Source organism: Podarcis pityusensis (assembly GCF_964106645.2).
Source record: "Podarcis pityusensis genome assembly, chromosome: 12".
Classification (NCBI taxonomy): domain Eukaryota; kingdom Metazoa; phylum Chordata; class Lepidosauria; order Squamata; family Lacertidae; genus Podarcis; species Podarcis pityusensis.
The window spans coordinates 1172296-1190687 of NC_138037.1; the positions used below are offsets into that span (position 1 = coordinate 1172296).

Sequence of the window (18392 nt, forward strand, 5' to 3'; positions counted from 1 at the left end):
AGAGAGGGGAGACTCACCAGATTGCAGCAGGAGCCCCCCAGGCAGCGAAGCTTGCAAAGGAGACACACCAAACATCCACCGCCCGCCCCCCCCTTGCAGGAAGTGACTTGGGAGGGAGGGACTTTGGTTCTGAAAGACAGCCCCCCCCCCCCATTCTGTCCTCTCCGCTGTAGGAATTCGGCTCAGTTCCTTTTAACCCTTCGCAAGCCGAGCGCCCCAAGCTCATCTCCACCCCTCTCTCGCTGCGTTTTCTTCCTCCACAGCCGGAGCGCAGGAGGAGCCCCGCACATTGCTGCCCCCCCCCCCAGATGCTGTGTTTTGGGGGATCTGAGCTGGTCTCTCCCTTGGCCTGAAAGAGCAGGATAAGCTTGCAGGGGAAGCGTGCCCCCCCCCGGGCTGCATCTCCTTTCATCCCCATCTTTGCCTCCTGCTTGGCTGTAGCCAAAACCAGACAAGAAGGAACCAGATCCCACGTGCAGCTGAGCCACGTTCATGGGTCGCCCTTCCCCGCAAGGCTGCGGGCGTGGCGAGTTGAAGGATGGGGGGATTGAAGGGGGGGTGTAGGGGGGGTCCCACCCCTTCAAGGCAGCGTGCCTGTCCCACCCCCTTCCTTCCTTCCAGTCTCCTGGGGGCCTGATCCTGAACGCCCAGGAAGACACCTCTGCCACTGTAATCCACTGGTCTACAGATGCCTCAGAGGGTTGAGACCCTGGGGAGATGTCCTGAGGGTCGGAAGTCCCAGGTCCTAGGTAAAGGGACCCCTGACCGTAAGGTCCAGTCGTGGCTGACTACGGGGTTGTGGCGCTCATCTCACTTTATTGGCCGAGGGAGCTGGCATACAGCTTCTGGGTCATGTGGCCAGCAGGACTAAGCCACTTCTGGCGAACCAGAGCAGCGCACGGAAACGCTGTTTACCTTCCCGCCAGAGCGGTACCTATTTATCTACTTGCACTTTGACATGCTTTCGAACTGCTAGGTTGGCAGGAGCTGGGACTGAACAACAGGAGCTCACCCCGTTGTGGGGATTCGAACAACTGATCTTCTGATCAGCAAGTCCTAGGATCAGTGGTTTAACCCACAGTGCCACCCATGTCCCTCAGGTCCTAGATAGCGGTTCCCAAACATTTTAGGGCCGCTGCCCCCCCAACACCCCAGTGCCTCCTACCAGATAAAAGCATTATTCAGAATAGCCGTTTGCACAACCCACGAAGAAAGATAAAAACAATAAAATTCTAAACAGCAACGGTTGCATTTATTCAAAATCCAATTAAATATACGTAGTTTAATTAACTCATGACAAAACCAATGAACCTGATCAAGTGGTATCAGCTTTTCAAAGTCTGGGAGTTTACACTGCCACCCCTTTGCCTCTTAGTGCCCCCCAGGAACAAAACCCTTCAGGGGGGTGTTGCCCATTTTGGGGACGACTGTCCTAGAGGAGGCACAGGTTTTAAGTGTTGAGGTGGAGCATTCAAGGGGCACAGCCTAGGGTTAGCGAATAGTGAGCCACATCCATTGGTAATTCCAGGCCACCCCTGAAACAACTTTCTATGTTGTTGTTTTTTAAAAAGGGGGGGGGCTTATATGTATATCCTAACCCATAAATATGATATTATCATCACAATACTAATGTAAACATCTTTAGCCTACTACATTTTTTATTAAAAAGGTAAAGGTAAAGGGACCCCTGACCATTAGGTCCAGTCGTGGCCGATACTGGGGTTGCGGCACTCATCTCGCTTTATTGGCCGAGGGAGCCGGCGTACAGCTTCCGGGTCATGTGGCCAGCAGAACTAAGCCACTTCTGGCGAACCAGAGCAGCGCACAGAAACTTGTTCCTTCCTGCTATTTATCTACTTACACTTTGACGTGTTTTCGAACTGCTAGGCTGGCAGGAGCAGGGACCGAGCAAGGGGAGCTCACCCCGTCACGGGGATTCGAACCGCCAACCTTCTGATCGGCAGGGCCTAGGCTCTGTGGTTTAACCCACAGCGCCACCCGCGTCCCTTTATTGTTAGTAGGTAGGTGTAAAAAGTATTACCTGGCTTTCTAGTTTCTATCACTTGGTCCAGAGTCAACACACCTGTTTCCATTAAATTTTTCCATAGTACCATCTTTTTAGCAATTTTTAATATAGGGTTTCCCCACAGGGCAAGTTTGGCATGCGAGTATACATCAACTTTATTTATATTAGACAACATGTTCCATATCTTTCTAACTGACTTAGTTGTTTCTAGAGTCACCTGGGATTTCAAATATTTTGATCCTAGTACAGTGGTACCTCTGGATATGAACAGGATCCGTTCCGGAGCCCTGTTCGCATCCAGAAGCGAACGCAACCTGCGTCTGCGCATGTGCAGGTCGCGATTCGCCACTTCCGCGCATGCACGTGATGTCATTTTGACCGTCTGCACATGCGCGAATGGCGAAACCCAAAAGCGATCAACCTGAAGCACATTTAACCCGAGGTATGACTGTATTCTCCAGCCAGATTCTGCAAAACTCTTTTGCACGAAAGATACTGGGCCTCCCCAAGGGCTCAGTTGCTGCACAGTTAAGAACAGAACTGGGCCTCCCCTCCATTGTTGCGAGAGCCCACATTAGAATCATTAGTTTTTATTGTAAATTAATCAATGCCCCAGGTTCCCTACTAGCTAGGCAAGCCTTTTTAACTTGTTCTCATACCAACAAATGGTCCAAGGCCATGGAGACTATTACTGTACGCTACTCCCTCCCAGATCTCGACACGCTGTCATCTTGGGACCAACATAAAATCCGGGCCTGGATTCTTACAAGAGACGAGGCCATGGACCGGGCACAGTCCACTACAGCTCGCCTCTCCATGTGGCTCCCTAAAGTGAAAGTGGTAAGATCACTTGCCAACTACTTGATAGACCTGACGGAGCCCAATTTGAGAAGAGCGTTTACTATGGCCCGTTTCCATTCTATACCCACGGCCTTCCTGCAGGGGATTTACTCTAAGACCCCTATTACTCAGCGTTTATGTCCATGCACAATGAATGAAGTAGAGGACTTCATACATTTCTTTTTCTACTGCCCTATTTATGAGCCAATAAGACCTAAGCTCCTCCTCTTGATCCCGTCCACCATTACATCTAAGGAAGACTGTTTGAAATCGCTTCTTGTGGACGCAAATCCCCAAATTTCACGTGGGGTGGCAATCTTTATAGTGCAGGCTCTGAAACTCAGGGCTACTCTGACTGGGTAGTGAGTCCTAGACCTGGACCTGTTTTAATTCTTTTTATTACTTTTTTAACCCAATGTGCCGAGCCTATTTTGGGGCCATTTTATGTTTTATATACATCCGCACTTTAGATTCTTGGCGCTGGCAACTAAACCTTTACATTATTGTCTTAGGGTAATTTAAATGTCATTACGCCAGTAATATCGCTTTGAATTTTGTTTGGTTTGCTTGTCTCTAGTATTTTTGTCTTATTTTGCTATGGCTGTATGCTAATGCAATAAAGGTATTATTATTATAGTATTCTCCAGCCCACCAAAGGGGCTGTATGTGCATATTCTAAGGTCACCCACGTCGGAAAATTAAGACCAACAGTGAGTTTCCAGTATTTAATACATGACGGTAGATATGTATAAAGTAGATAAGTATAATGTAGATAAATATAAAGGCATTTCCTAAATAGGGAGTTTATCATTTGAAAACATGAGATATAGAAACTTCAAGTCCTCTCAAAATATAAATTAAACTGGGAATTATATTCATTTTGAGAGCATTCCACCTTCTCCAAAGTGTAAGGTTCAATGACTTCTGTATATCAATATATGAAGAAATCTCTTTTATTATTTTATTTATATTAAGTGTGACTTATTTTTTTTATCTTTTGGTATTAAGTTGCCTATATATTGTAGAGATTTGGAACAAATCTGGAATTGATATTCCTTGAAGGAATGTGCAATCAGATTTTGGCCTACTGGTATCAATTCCGATTGGACCAATTAACAGAATAATAGAATAGAATAACCTGATATTTTACCAAAAGCATCTATCATTTGAAATAAACAATAAAACTAGATTATATTCAAATGTATTGTGAACTACTCTGTGAATCTCAGTGTTGTCTCATGGTGAAATCCAAGCGTTCTAAGCAGATATTAAAAAGCGATGGCGAGATAGGACATCCTTGTTTGGTTCCTCAGGCCTGAGGAAAGGTGGCAGAGAGATTACCATTCTCTTTGACTCTTGACGTAGGTGCTTCATGGATTACTTTAATCCCTTTTAAGATATCCAAAGGAAATTCAAATTTAAGTAAAGCTACTTCCATGTACTGTTTACGGATTTTGTCAAAAGCCTTTTCAGCATCTAGCGATATAATTACAAACTGGTCTTTATCTTTATTTTGATCTACCAAATCCACCACTAATCTAATATTATCTGCAGTTTGTCTCACTTTTATAAAGCCGGTCTGGTCACCCTTGACTGGCTATTACCTGATGAATTTGCTAGAGTCCTTCCCAAAGTGTCCAAAGCTCTTGGAAAAAATCCTCCATAAACTTAGTTGCTTGAGCCCGAGTAGGAGAATTGGTAACCCCATTACAATCCATGAGAGTTGAGATTCCAAAATAGTGAGGCTTTTACTTGAGTTCTTTTCACACAAGACAACATGCATGTTCTCCCTCTGCTGCTGGCTTTCTAGCTGTGGCCTTGAAGCACACTCCTCTGATCCTCTCCCTGGTGCTGATCCTGCCTTCCCTTCCTGACAGCTGGGGACCTGAGCACTAAGGAAGTTCTGCGGCTGGTGCGGTGGTCAGTTTCCCTTGGATAGAACACCCATGTACCACTCAAAGGCTTTTCATTCTTCCACTCTCCCTTCTTCTCTTCAGCAGTGCAATGCAGCAGCAGCAGCGGCGGCCAAAATAGCTGATGCTATTCTAGGCTGCAACCACAGAAGCACAGTGTCTGGATTGAGGGAAGAAATAGTCATGCTGTATTCTAACTTGGATAGACTCCACCAGAGTTCTGTGTCCAGTTTTGGGCACCACAATTTAAGAAGGATATTGACAAGCTAGAACATGCGCAGAGGAGGGTGACCAAGATGATCAAGGGTCACATGGAAGATGGAGCAAGCTTGTTTTCTGCTGCTCCAGAGGGTAGGATCCAAATGGCTACACATCAGGAAGAAAATTCTGATGGTGACCTCTCCTTCCTTGCAGGTTCATCACCAGAGGTTAAACGACTATCTGTCAGGCATGCTTCAGCAGACATTCCAGCATTGCCACGGCCCTGGTAGTCCCTTCCAACTCTACAATTCTGTTTCTATGCCTCTCCTGATAGGCGTCCTTTGATGGGAAGCGGGATTGTCACACTCACTGAAGCTCTTTCCGCATTGCAATAACTGAATGGTTTCCCCCTTTATGAACTATTTGATGGGAAGTGAGTTGGGCTCTCTGACCAAAGCTCCGTCCACATTCTGAGCACCGTTATGCTTTGTCCCCTGTGGGAATTCTTCCATGGGCTGTGAGACTTGTCTTCCGGGCAAAGCTCTTCCCACATTCCAAGCACTTATATGGTGTCTCCTCCCTGTGAGTTCTTTCATGTGAAGTGAGACTTCTCTTCCAACTGAAGCTCTTATATGGTTTCTCCGCTGTATGAATTCTATTTTTTTAATCTTTTTTTTTAGATTTTTATTTTTTAACAATGTCTATAATCATTACATTACATTCAGATTTCAATTTCCCCCTTCCCTGTGGACTTCCCTCAACTTCCATCACTGGTTTATTACATCTTATATTACATTCTGCTGTTTATATTTACTTCTGTATTGTCATATTGTGTCCTATTTTTTGTAAATAAAATTGCAAATGTTTATTTAAATCCTGCCAATGACTCTTTTTGTTGTTGTTTCTGCAGATATGATGTAAAAGGTTCCCATTCTTTTTCAAAGTCACTATTGTCTTTTTCCCGACAGTTTATCTGTTAGCTTTGTTATCTGCATAGTTCATCAGCTTCTCTTACCTTTGTTCTGTAGCCTTATGAGGCTTTGCCCTCGGGTGGGGGAAAATATTCCGCCCGGGAAAGGGAAAATGGGAGTCAACAGACACTCAAGGAATAGTTTCGAAGAAAAAGCTTTATTTCTACCATCCATGAACTGGTAGAAGGAGCAAGTGTGATAGTTCACAAACAAGCACGAGTTCACAGCCATTTGCACAGAGTATATATTTCCCTTCCAGTTCCCTCCCCTTTCTCCTCCTTCTGAAAAGTTTCTGCCCCATGGGTCTCCTTAGCATGAACAGAAAGTTCCTGTCTCGGGACTATTTTGGACTCTTGGCACCCTTCCCAGGAAAGGGGAATGAGAGCGGTTCAGCATGTCCAAAGATGTTGCAACTGAATGAGATAAAAGTCAGTTCTCAGGCTTGAGTATTCTTGGCAATGACAGAGCCTATTCATTAGCTTTTTGAAGCCTTCTCGTACCGATAAAAGAATAACATTTTTCCTATGCATCTTGTGAGAAAAGCGGAGAAGAGCAGAGAAAAGCTGTTTTGGATTTTTTTTAGAAGTCAAAAGGAATTTTGGACAGTTCTGACGCCTGGGGTGATTATTGAGGGGGGGGTGACTTCCGGCCTAGGTGGGGTCACCTGTCCTCACTTCCTTCAGTTCCTTTGATGATATTTCCCCAGTCTTCCAGTTCTGGAAGACTGGTCCGCTGTATGAATTATTTGCTGGGAAGTGAGATGGGTGCTTCGAATGAAGCTCTTTCCACATTCTGAGTGTCCCAGTGTCCAAGTGTCCCAGGGTCCCAGGGTCATGAAGAAAAAGCAGTAAAACAACTCCCACGACCCCCCTGCGATGTTTCCTGAACAAATTGGAAAGACGCCACGAAAGTAGATGATTGAGGATTTAATACCTGGTGAAAAATAGACTCCAAACACTTATGTGAAGTTGCCTGACTCCCCCATGGCTTAGGAAAAGTAGAACTGTGACTACCCAAGCCAAACTGTGCTCAGTATGGCAGCAAGTACAAGTTAAAAAAACCCCACCAGTCTTGTCAGTCCCAGGAGAAAAGGAGGAAGGAGTAATTTGGCCCCCGCCAACCTACTCACCAATTGCACCCGTTGCTGCACAAGGGTTGCCAATTCTGGGAGCAGGCGAGGGGTGAGGGCACTGGTCCTTTCCCCCTGCCCAGATGGACACAGGTCCTTCCCCCCCCTTGAACAGGCTAAGGATCCCCAACTCCCAAGAAAAGAGGATGAGGAGAAAGGGGAGGGAACTGGAAGGGAAATATATACTCTGTGCAAATGGCTGTGAACTCATGCTTGTTTTGTGAACTATCACACTTGCTCCTTCTACCAGTTCATGGATGGTAGAAATAAAGCTTTTTCTCCGAAACTATTCCTTGAGTGTCTGTTGACTCCCATTTTCCCTTTCCTGGGCGCAATATTTTTTCCCACCCAAGGGCAAAGCCTCATAAGGCTACAGGGTCACCTGTCCTCACCTCCTTCAGTTCCTTTGATGATATTTCCCCAGTCTTCCAGTTCTGGAAGACTGGTCCGCTGTATGAATTATTTGCTGGGAAGTGAGATGGGCGCTTCGAATGAAGCTCTTTCCACATTCTGAGCACTGGTATCATTTGTCCCCTGTGTGAATTCTTTGATGGACGGAGAGCTGGGCGCTCTGACTGAACCTTTTTTTACATTCCAAGCACTGATATGGTTTCTCCCCTGTATGAAGTCTTTCATGGGCTGTTAGATTGACCTTCCAAGCGAAGCTCTTTCCACATTCCATGCACTGATATGGTTTGTCCTTGCTGTGAGTTCTTTGATGTGAACTGAGATGGGAGTACCGACTGAAGCTCTTTCCACATTCCAAGCACTGAAATGGCTTCTCACCTGTATGAATTCTTTGATGGAAACTGAGATTTAACTTCTGTGTGAAGCTCTTTCCACATTCCAAACACTGAAATGGCTTCTCACCTGTATGGATTCTTTGATGGGACACGAGACCAATTCTCTGACGGAATCTCTTCCCACATTCCAAGCACTCAAAGGGCTTCTCCCCTGTATGGATTCTTTGATGCCGCATGAGAGATGCTTTATGAGCGAAGCTCTTCCCACATTCCAAGCACTCAAAGGGCTTCTCCCCTGTATGGGTTCTTTGATGGGACACGAGACCAATTCTCTGACTGAATCTCTTCCCACATTCCAAGCACTCAAAGGGCTTCTCCCCTGTATGGATTCTTTGATGCCGCATGAGATCTGCTTTATGAGTGAAGCTCTTCCCACATTCCAAGCACTCAAACAGCTTCTCCCCTGTATGGATTCTTTGATGGTACACGAGACCTGCTCTTTGAATGAAGCTCTTCCCACATTCCAAGCACTCAAAGGGCTTCTCCCCTGTATGAGTTCTTTGATGTGAAGCCAGACAATCCTTCCGGCTAAAGCTCTTCCCACATTCCATGCACTGATATGCTTTCTTCTCGCTGTGACTTCTTTCATGTGAAGTGAGACTGCTCTTCTGACTGAAGCTTTTTCCACATTGCAAGCACTTATACGGTTTTTCCCCTGTATGAATTCTTTGATGGGAAGTCAGACTTTCCTTCCGAATGAAGCTCTTTCCACATTCCAAGCACTGAAATGCCTTTTCCGCTGTATGAGTTGTTTGATGGGATGTGAGACTTCTTTTCTGGATGAAGCTCTTTCCACATTCCAAACACTGATATGGTTTCTCCCCTGTATGAATTACTTTATGGCCCGTGAGACTTCTTTTCTGGATGAAGCTCTTTCCACATTCCAAACACTGATATGGTTTCTCCCCTGTATGAATTCTTTGATGGGTTGTGAGATGGGCACTCTGACTGAACCTCTTTCCACATTCCAAGCACTGATATAATTTCTCCCCTGTATGAATTCTTTGATGGGAAGTCAGACTGTCCTCCCGGGTGAAGCTCCTTCCACATTCCAAACACTGATATGGTTTCTCTCCAGTATGAATTCTTTGATGAAGAGTGAAATGATGCTTCTGACTGAAGCTCTTTCCACATTTCATGCACTTATAGGGATTCTCCTTGCTGTGAGTTCTTTGATGGCCTGTGAGACTTATCTTCCGGATGAAGCTCTTTCCACATTCCAAGCACTGATATGGTTTCTCCCCTGTATGAATTATTTCATGGGCTGTTAGACTGACCTTACATGCGAACCTCTTTCCACATTCCAAGCACATATAGGGTTTCTCCACGCTGTGAGTTCTTTTATGGGAACGGAGATAGGATTTCCGAATGAAGCTCTTTCCACATTCCAAGCACTGATATGGTTTCTCCCCTGTATGAATTCTTTGATGAAGATTGAGATTATCCTTCCGACTGAAGCTCTTTCCACATTCCATGCACTGATACGATTTGTCCTTGCCGTGAGTTCTTTGATGAGAACTGAGATTGTAGTACCAACTGAAGCTCTTTCCACATTCCAAGCACTGATATGGTTTCTCACCTGTATGAATTCTTTCATGGGCTGTTAGATTGACCTTCCAAGCGAAGCTCTTTCCACATTCCAAGCACTTATAGGGTTTCTCCACGCTGTGAATTCTTTGATGGGAACGGAAATAGGATTTCTGAATGAAGCTCTTTCCACATTCCAAGCACTGATATGGTTTCTCCCCTGTATGAATTCTTTGATGAAGAGTGAGATGATCCTTCCGACTGAAGCTCTTTCCACATTCCAAGCACTGATAGGGTTTCTCCCCTGTATGAATTCTTCTGAAGCTTTCTATACGCTCCAAATATTGATACCGCTTCTCCATTGTGTAGATTTGGTCTCCCTCATTCTTCCTTTCTGATTCATCACCATCTGCAACAAAAAAGAAATGGATCACAGCCTCAGGGACTGAATTTCAAAAAGAATTCCAAAAGAGATATTGTAATCCAAAAGGCAGCCTTACCAAGAGACTCCATGATCCCACGAGTCTCCTCCATTACTTCCTTATACAGAGCTCTTTGGTCAGGATCCATCAACTTCCATTCCTCATCTGTGAAATGAACAGCTACATCTTCAAAGCACACCAGACCCTAAAATAAAAAGGGAAAGGTCCCCTTCTTAGACAACATACAGATTATCTACTAAAACATTGCTCTGTTGTTTTCTGCCTGTTCATTGCTGTTTTGTTTTAATGTAATTGTTTTGCTGTACATTTTTAATTATGGATGCATATTTTAATGTTTTAACAAAACTGGGTATTTTTGTGTGTATTTTAATGACTGGTATTAAGCTTTTGGGGGAATGAATGGAATGCCACATGGTGATCTTCAAATACCGTATTTTTCTCTCTATAAGGCGCACATTTTTTCTTCTACAAAGTAAGGGGAAATGTCTGTGCGTGTTATTGAGCGAATGTGTGGTCCCTGGAGCCGACTGGCCCGAGTGCAGGGGCAAAAATCAGATCGCGCGGAGGAGGGAAGGCTGCAGAAGCGAAGCTGCTGCTTTCCTGCATTCTGCCTCAGGGTCTTACTGCCCACCCACTTCTGTTTTCGGTTGCTGTGTTTGCTCAAACGCAACAAAGAGCAGGGAAATCCCCTGCCCTCCTGGCAAGCAGAGGGGAAAGGAAAGGATCGCGCCCTTCCTTCTAATCCCTTCCTAGTCACACTGCGCGCAGGCTCCAGCCCACCCGGCTCAGGTTCCGTCGGCTAGGAGCGCAACCGACAGCCACCACCTCCTCCTCTCCGTGCTCCGGTGCTGCGTCCAGCATTCTAGGGACTTGCAGGCAGCCGGAAAACATGCAGCTGGGAGAGAGGGGGGAGGCTGGCTTGGGAGGGGGGAACTTTTGCCTTCCTTTCCTCCCTCCCGTTAAACCCCTCTCCTGCATTGTTAGCCAGCTGCTTCTCCGCACACCAGTCTCGTGCTCCTTGTCCCTTCTGTTTTTCCTTCCCTCCCCACTTAAAACGTGGTTACAAAGCACGGATCCACATGGATCCTCAGGATCTTTGCATTGGGTCACTCCAAATTCACCATCAGATCACATAGCATGTCCATGGCTACAGCCTGCACCAAAAAAACCACGCACCCACTGTTGCCTGGGGCTGCAATGGTGCAAAAACGTGGTTACAAGCATGGATCCACATGGATCCTCAGGATCTTTGCATTGGGTCACCCCAAATTCACCATCAGATCACATAGCATGTCCATGGCTACAGCCTGCACCAAAAAAATCACGCACCCGCTGCTGCCTGGGGCTGCAATGGTGCAAAAACGTGGTTACAATGCGCAGATCCACATGGATTCTCAGGATTTTTGCTTTGGGCTACCCCAAACTCACCGTCAAATCACATGTCTGTGGCCACAGCATGAAGCACAAAAATGATACATCCACTATTTCTTTCAGAATTTTTTTTCTTGTTTTCCTCCTCTAAAAACTATGTGCGTGTTATGGTCAGGTGTGTGTTATAGAGCAAAAAATACGGTAATTCTCTCTGCTCATCGATTCCAGTTTCCCAGATGGAAGGATCCTCTCTTGGCTCTCCCCAGCTACTGTTCTGGAGGTGGGGGGAACCTTCACAATGCATTAAAGTCAACTTCAGGGGGTACTGCGCGTCATGGGGAGGGGAATGAGGGGAAAGGTGAATTCTGGCCACTGTTTTTATGATTTGTCAACTATTTAGAAGCCTATTTTAGCATTAAATGTTAACTCTGTAAATAAAACTGCAACAACTGATAAATAATAGTGGTACCTTGTATTACATACGCTTCAGGTTAAAGACTCCGCTAACCCAGAAATAGTGCTTCAGGTTAAGAACTTTGCTTCAGGATAAGAACAGAAATCGTGCTCCGGCGGCGCAGCGGCAGCAGGAGGCCCCATTAGCTAAAGTGGTGCTTCAGGTTAAGAACAGTTTCAGTTTAAGAATGGACCTCCAGAACGAATTAAGTACGTAACCAGAGGTACCACTGTATTAGCAACATTCAGGAGGCTAGTCAACGTGAGGTGATTGTTCACCATTCTCAGAACATAAGGCTCCTGCAATGGCCTTTACAGCCAAGAGAAGGAGGAGAGAGATTCATTAGGGACTCTTTCGCCACAATCCTTCATTCTCCCTACCTGATCTGGTTCCATGGCTGCTACATCTCTGCCTTCATGCAAAGATGGATAAGCATCTCTTGCCAGCATCATTCTGTCACCTGTGAGAGACAAAGGTAAGTGGCAGGCCATTTTCACATGCTCCTCTTAGAGGTGAAGCAGTGCATCTCTAACTACAGGTGGGCCTGTAAAAAAGTCTCACCTACTGAGTGCATTTTGACATTTGCATCTTAGCTAGGTAAAAATACATGTCCCCACTTTGGGCTCTTGGCCCCTAGTGTCCTCCCCAAAATGTTGGGGGGGGGGGAACCCACATATTAGTAGCAAAATCTACAGAATGTGTGACCAAATGGGAAAAAGCCTCCTTCCTCCTTACCCAGTGGTCTCTCTTTGGCGTCCAATGGAGTCATCTCTGCCTCAGAGGAATCCAGGCCCGTTTCTGCAAAGATAATCTTTCCCTAAAAGGGCAAAAGGGATTGGAAGCAGAGAATGGAGAGAAACATTAGAAAAGGACTGGGAGAGGCAAAAGCTTTAGGGGTATCCGATCTCATTCCTTGGAGGCTTTCCAAATAAGATTGGGGGATTAAGAGAGAATTTTGGGATACTCTCTCTCCTGTTTGGAGCCCCTTGAGAGCATCCAGAGGACAGTCTCTCTCACCTGCTTTCTCTCTGCCTGCTTCCTCTCCTCTGCCTGACTCAGGAGGAATCCTTCGGCCAGGGCCACCGCCTGGGAACTGGTCTGGGCTCCACATTCCCGCACCCAGCTCTCCATCTCTGGCGGAAGGACAGCCAGGAACTGCTCCAAGATCACAAGATCCAGCATCTCAGCTTTTGTGTGCCTTTCTGGCTTCAGCCACTGATGGTCAAGGTTGTAGAGTCGGCTGCAAACCTCTCGAGGTCCTTTGGCCTCCTGGTCGCAGAACGGCCTGAAATTTTGTCTCTGCACTTCTGAGCTGAAGGTGTTCTCCTCACCCTGGATCTTCAGCAGACAGTTTCCCCAGATTCCACCACTGCTCCCAGTTTGGATGGCATGGCCTCTTCCTGCTTCAGGGCCAGCGGACTCTGATTCAGCCATCTGGGCTCTGTGGAATCCCCCAAGAGATCGGAAGAAAGCTCTTGGTCCTACTACCAAGTTCTGTCTGTCCTAAGTAGAGGCCTTTGCAAATCCTACAAAGCAAATACATTGTTCTGTTATGAAATTGATACACAGCCAGGAAAAGAAAAAGATTCCCGGAATCTTATTAAGAACCAGGGCTGGACTGCAACACAGCCCAGACTCTGAACTTTCTTTTTCAAAAAAGGAAAAGGAGAAGCCGGCGTCCAGCCCTATTAGATGTTACTATGCAAAATGTGCAGGAAACATTGGGAAGGTCTGAAAAATGAATCAGCCTAGTTGCTCCTGCCTTTCAGTGTTTTCAGTCAATGAAAGAAGACAGAACTGTGATTGACAAGTGAGTCATTTGTACAAGTGCAATTTTGACACTAGGCTAGGGCCTCTGCAGCCGCTGCAACCTTCCAACAGTTTGACCTCACCCCCAAAGGCACACTCTCCCATTGTCTCCTGAGACAAATGGATGCCAACCAACCAACCAACCAACCAACCCACCGTGGGATCCTCAAGAGCTGCTCTCCCTCCCTCCCACAGTTCAGTGACCATTTCCTTCCTGCTTCTGTCCCATTTTCTAGCCACTTGGAATGTGCAAAGTTCTCAAGACAAACTGCTGGGGTGGAATCCCTTTTTCTTAGGTCTGAGGGCCAAAGGATAGCACTATAAACAAGTGAGAAGGGCTCACATTCCTCCTATGATTGTAAATAAATTCTCTGTTTGGAAGTGCCCCTTTCCAGCTCTGGCCAGCTTGCCCACCACTGTCCCCTTGGAGCAGAGATGACATGGCCAGGGTACTCTCTGCTGTGGATCAGATAGGATCATCGCAATGCCCTCTAAGTGGAACTGCTCTTGAGGATGGTTCGAAATCTGCTCCAGATTGTTGGCTGGGCTCCCTTTCTTTATGAAGGGCATTTATTTCCCCCCTTTTTCTCCAAGGAGCATCCATGGGTCTACCCCATCTCATTGAATCCCTCCCATTGCAACCCCTGAGAACACATTTAATTCCTGTTTTAAAACAGCTGCATTGGTGGTCCCTTCATTTCCAGGTCCAATTCAAAGTTCTCACAGGAGTATAATATAATAATAGGAATTTATTATTTACCCCCCACCCATCTGGCTGGGTTTCCCCAGCCCCTCTGGGAGGCTCCCAACCAAATATTAAAAACACAATACAGCATTAAACATTAAAAACTGCCCTAAACAGGGCTGCCTTCAGGAGGGGTTCACTTAGCCCCCTCCCCAATATGTGAAGAACCACCTTCTTCCCTACAGATCCCTTTGGCTGTGAAATTTGGCAGAGGGGGCCCTCTTGGTAGTTTCACCCCCTTGAGAGTCTTGGGTGGGGGTGGCCCAAGAGAGGGCATCCTGGGGGCAGACCCCCCTTGGGGGATTCCCTCCCCACACAGGCACCTCCCCCTCTTTCCCAAGGCCTCTGACAACGGAGGACCCAGCCTATTCCTCTGATTGTTATTTGTTTTAAAGTATTTTAAAATGGTGGCACTCTGCTCTGGAACAGTGGTAATAGTACTAGTAATAATACCAAGAAACAACAATAATAATAACATAAAGCCTCAAGCACGGGAAAAAAGCCTCAAGTTACACACAGACCTTCTAGAAACGGGGGGGGGGGGGGGTTGGAATCTGCAGTTTTGAGCATTTGCCTCAATCTCAGGCGCTGACCTCTAATAATGAACCATATGTTGCAGATATTCCTGTAAACTAATTGTGAAATACAACTGACAAGAGAAGCCTCGGTCAGTTTATCTGTGTCCTTTCTTCTTCCTAGCTTTCTCCTTCTGCTTCAACCCATGAGGTATTTTCCCTCAGAGCCAGAGCAGAGTGTGGGGGTGCAGTGCCTCCGAGGTTCCAGCAGAGGGCGGGAGCCTCTCTCTCTTTCTGATTGGCTGCCAGCCCTTTTGGAGGGAAAACCCGAGGAGCCCTTTCTGAGGGAGAGAGTTGGGCAGGGCCTGATCAGAGAGGGGTATTATTATTATTATTCTTCGGAGAGGCTCTTTTCTGAGGGAGAACTGACTCTGATCTGGGGAGAATCTCTCTAGCCAGAAGAAGGAGTCTCACAGCTTAGACAGAAAGATGACCCAGTGGAGGGTCTGGGGAGAATATGGAGGCAGGAATTAATCTGGAGGGCTGAGTCTGAGGCAGGAGAGGGAGAAGCTGTGGGAAGACGGACTAAACCAGGGTTTCCTTCCAGTCAGGAGGGGAGAGATCTGCTAGGAAAAGAAGACCCCCAAACCAAGAACAAGGGCTGAGAGGATCCCCTGGGTCTGTGGGAAATCCCTCAGGGTGGCTAAGAGAGAGGCGGACGAACGAAAAATGCCCCTCGCTCAGGAACCAAAGTATTAGGCTAAGAAGGAAGCTGCGCTGTATTAAAAGTATTTAAGTGTAGCCCTGGTCATAACTAAGTAAATGAACAGAAACCGAGTTAATTCTTTTACCTCCTATGGTAGAAACCTGAACTTCCAACTGAAGTGCAACAAGTGAGCTTTTAGCAACTGAAGTTTAAGAAAAGCTGTGCATGTACTACAGTGAGATCTTTCTATTTAGTTTAAGTAATAAGCCAACTTTTATTTGAAAGAACGCACCTCCTGACCCCAAGTTTGTTTCATGGACCTCTTCTTTTGTAAATAAGACTGTTCTTGTTCGTTCAGCTCTTTCCTAAGACTCTAAATCACTAAGTTTTCCCTCACACAAGATCCTCACAAGGTAGCCTGTGGGAAATTGCAGAAATTCGTGTTGAAGGAAGATGAGGACAGGTGACCCCACCTAGGCCCGAAGTCCCCCCCCCCCACCAGGCCCCAAACTGTCCAAAATTCCTTTTGTCTTCTAAAAATCCAAAACAGCTTTTCTCTGCTCTTCTCTGCTTTTCTCACAAGATGCTGTGGCAAGGGCAAACCGTTACTTTTTATCAGTACAAGAATGCTTCAAAAAGCTAATGAATAGACTCTGTCAGAGCAGGCCTGAGACTGACTTTAATCTCACTCTAGTTGCAACATCTTTGGACATGCTGAACTACTCTCATTCCCCCTTTCCTGGGAAGGGTGCCAAGAGGCCACAATAGTCCCAAGACAGCTTTCTGTACATGCTCAGGAACCTCAACATGGGGCAGGACTCTGGAAGAAGGAGGAGAAAGGAGGAGGGAACTGGAAGGGGTATACATGCTTGTGCACATGATTGTGAACTCGTGCATGCTTTTTGTGAACTATCACACTTGCTCCTTCTACCAGTTCATGGATGGTAGAAATAAAAAGCCTTTTCTCCAAAACTATTCCTTGAGTGTCTGTTGACTCCCACTTCCCTTTCCCAGGCGCAATATTTTTCCCACCCAAGGGCAAAGCCTCATAAGGCTACATTTTCTTGGTGCGTTTGGCCAGGAAAAACAGATTCCCTGAGGATAAGGGATGTGGGTTCAAGGCGTCCCTGCGGTGAACAGCTCGGTTCATGTCAGCAGTTCCAGTGCACATCCTGCCAAGTTCGGGGGAGGAATTGCCACCCGTTCCTGAGTGGACACACTGCAAGGACCGGAGAAAAAGCAACGGCCGAAAGAAGGGACCTCGAGGAACAAGGTAGGCTCCACAGGGTATAGGTGGAAGCAAACAAACAGGGCCTGATCAGCCTGACCAGCAGGGCAGAAAAAGTGCCACTGGTTTTGGTGTCACCCAGAAAAAGCAGTAAAGGGTGCTGCTGGGCCCCGGTCGAAGTCTAAGCGCTGCCGGTTGGTTGGTTGGTTTTGGTAAAAAAGGGGATCTGGGGAGGTGCATGGGTTTTTCTGAATGTGCGTGTGAGGACACTCCAGTGAATGTTTTGAGTGTGTGAGACGTTGGAAGCAACGTCTGGCCTGTGACTGAGTGAAAAAATAACGTTAGGAGGAGGGAGTGTCCCAGTATCCCAAGTGTTCCAGGGTTCCAGGGTCATGGAGAAAAAGCAGTAAAACAACTCCCACAACCCCCCCCCTGCAATGTTTTTTCCTGAAAAAAAAATTGGACAGACGCCACAAAAGGGAGAAGATTGGGGATTTTTTAAAAAAACCCTGAAGAAAAATAGACTCCAAACACTTATGTGAAGTTCCTGACCGTCCCCCATGGCTTAGGAAAAGTAGAACTGTGAAAGCCAAAACTGTGCCCAGTATGGCAGCAAGTACAAGTTAGAAAAAAAACAAGCCAGCAGTCTTGCCAGACCCAGAAGACAAAGGAGGAAGGAGTAATTTTGCCCCCTCCAACCTACGCACCAACTGCACCCGTTGCTGCACAAGGGTTGCCAAATCTGGGAGCAGATGAGTGAGGGCACTGGTCCTTTCCCCCTGCCCAGAAGAACACAGGTCCTTCCCCCCTTGCCCAGGCTAAGGATACCCAACCCCCAAGAAAAGAGACTGAGGAAGAAAGAGTAGAGGAAGTTGAGAATGGTGAAATTCAGGAGGAATCAGGTGAAATGGACAAGCAGACAGTCCAAAAGAGTATTTCAGTATGTGAATTGGCAGAAAGAAAAGAGCAGAAGATTTTTAAAGAGCCGCGTGAGATAGAGCCAGGAAGCAATCCAAAAGAGTGAGCTGGATGTGGCTTCTTGAGTTCTAGAAGCAGCACAATGCAAGGATGTGAATTGACAGAAAGAAACAGAAGGGAAGGCTTTGAGAGCCGCATGGGACAGAACTGTTAAAAAAAAGAGACAATTAAAACCCGAGGGGTTAAAATCCCTAGGATTACAATATTGACCATTGAGAAAATCTGCAAGATACATGCCCTCAGGGCAGCGGACAATACTGATGTTGCAATTGAGGCAGCTAAAACTCCACTTTGATGGCCCCACCCCACCGAGTGTACGACCTCCTGGAGTCATCCGACGCCCAGGACCACGGACCTCCAAGCACCCTAAATCAGAATCCTTCTTTTGAAGAGGACCTGGCCAAAATAATTAGGGGTTTGTCTTGAAACAGCCAGAGAGGAGGATGGCACTTAGAGCCGGCAAGCAGCCAGCAGCCAAAAATGTAATCCCGGAGGGTGTCCACGGGAGGGGCAGAAGACGCCTAGGGAAGAAACCAGTGCGCCATCTGCAGGCAAGAGGGTCACTGGAAAATGGAATGCCCACAGGCCCCACGCCCGACCCACCCCACCCCACAGGCTGGGAACAATAAGATTTCTCAAAAATGATTTCTTCTCATCTCTGTTCTTGCTCAAAGACTGTTGCAGCAAAGTAAGTGAACTAACTGTTTCTAACATTCATTCATGCAAGTAACAG

General features: G+C 46.6%; 2 protein-coding genes and 1 long non-coding RNA gene across 17 annotated transcripts in view; 1 reads left to right on the forward strand and 2 right to left on the reverse strand.

Annotated features, from left to right (window-relative positions):
• Window positions 1-76, reverse strand: part of LOC308459787 (uncharacterized protein) — a 41611-nt gene extending 41535 nt beyond the window's left edge. The window contains exon 1 of the mRNA XM_080975477.1: window positions 18-76. The gene's annotated coding sequence lies outside the window, so the exon portion shown is untranslated. The remainder of the gene's footprint in view (window positions 1-17) is intronic.
• Window positions 77-6089: 6013 nt separating this feature from the next.
• LOC308459772 (uncharacterized protein) overlaps window positions 6090-18392 on the reverse strand; it is a 71267-nt gene continuing 58964 nt past the window's right edge. For 8 of the 15 annotated variants that reach the window (XM_080975430.1, XM_080975432.1, XM_080975431.1 and 5 more), the window contains 4 exons: window positions 12414-12495; window positions 12059-12138; window positions 9911-10037; window positions 6090-9819 (listed from right to left, as the gene is read on the reverse strand). In XM_080975430.1, the coding sequence (XP_080831556.1) occupies window positions 7604-9819; window positions 9911-10037; window positions 12059-12138; window positions 12414-12495 (2505 nt within the window). In that variant the 3' untranslated portion in view covers window positions 6090-7603. Of the gene's footprint in view, window positions 9820-9910; window positions 10038-12058; window positions 12139-12413; window positions 12496-12695; window positions 13205-14825; window positions 15099-18392 lie in introns of those variants that run through there. The other 7 variants (XM_080975426.1, XM_080975418.1, XM_080975428.1 and 4 more) reach the window with 4 other exon arrangements.
• Window positions 6682-18347, forward strand: LOC308459854. Its single transcript, XR_013978342.1, has 2 exons — window positions 6682-6763; window positions 17045-18347. It is a non-coding gene; the product is annotated as an uncharacterized lncRNA (long non-coding RNA).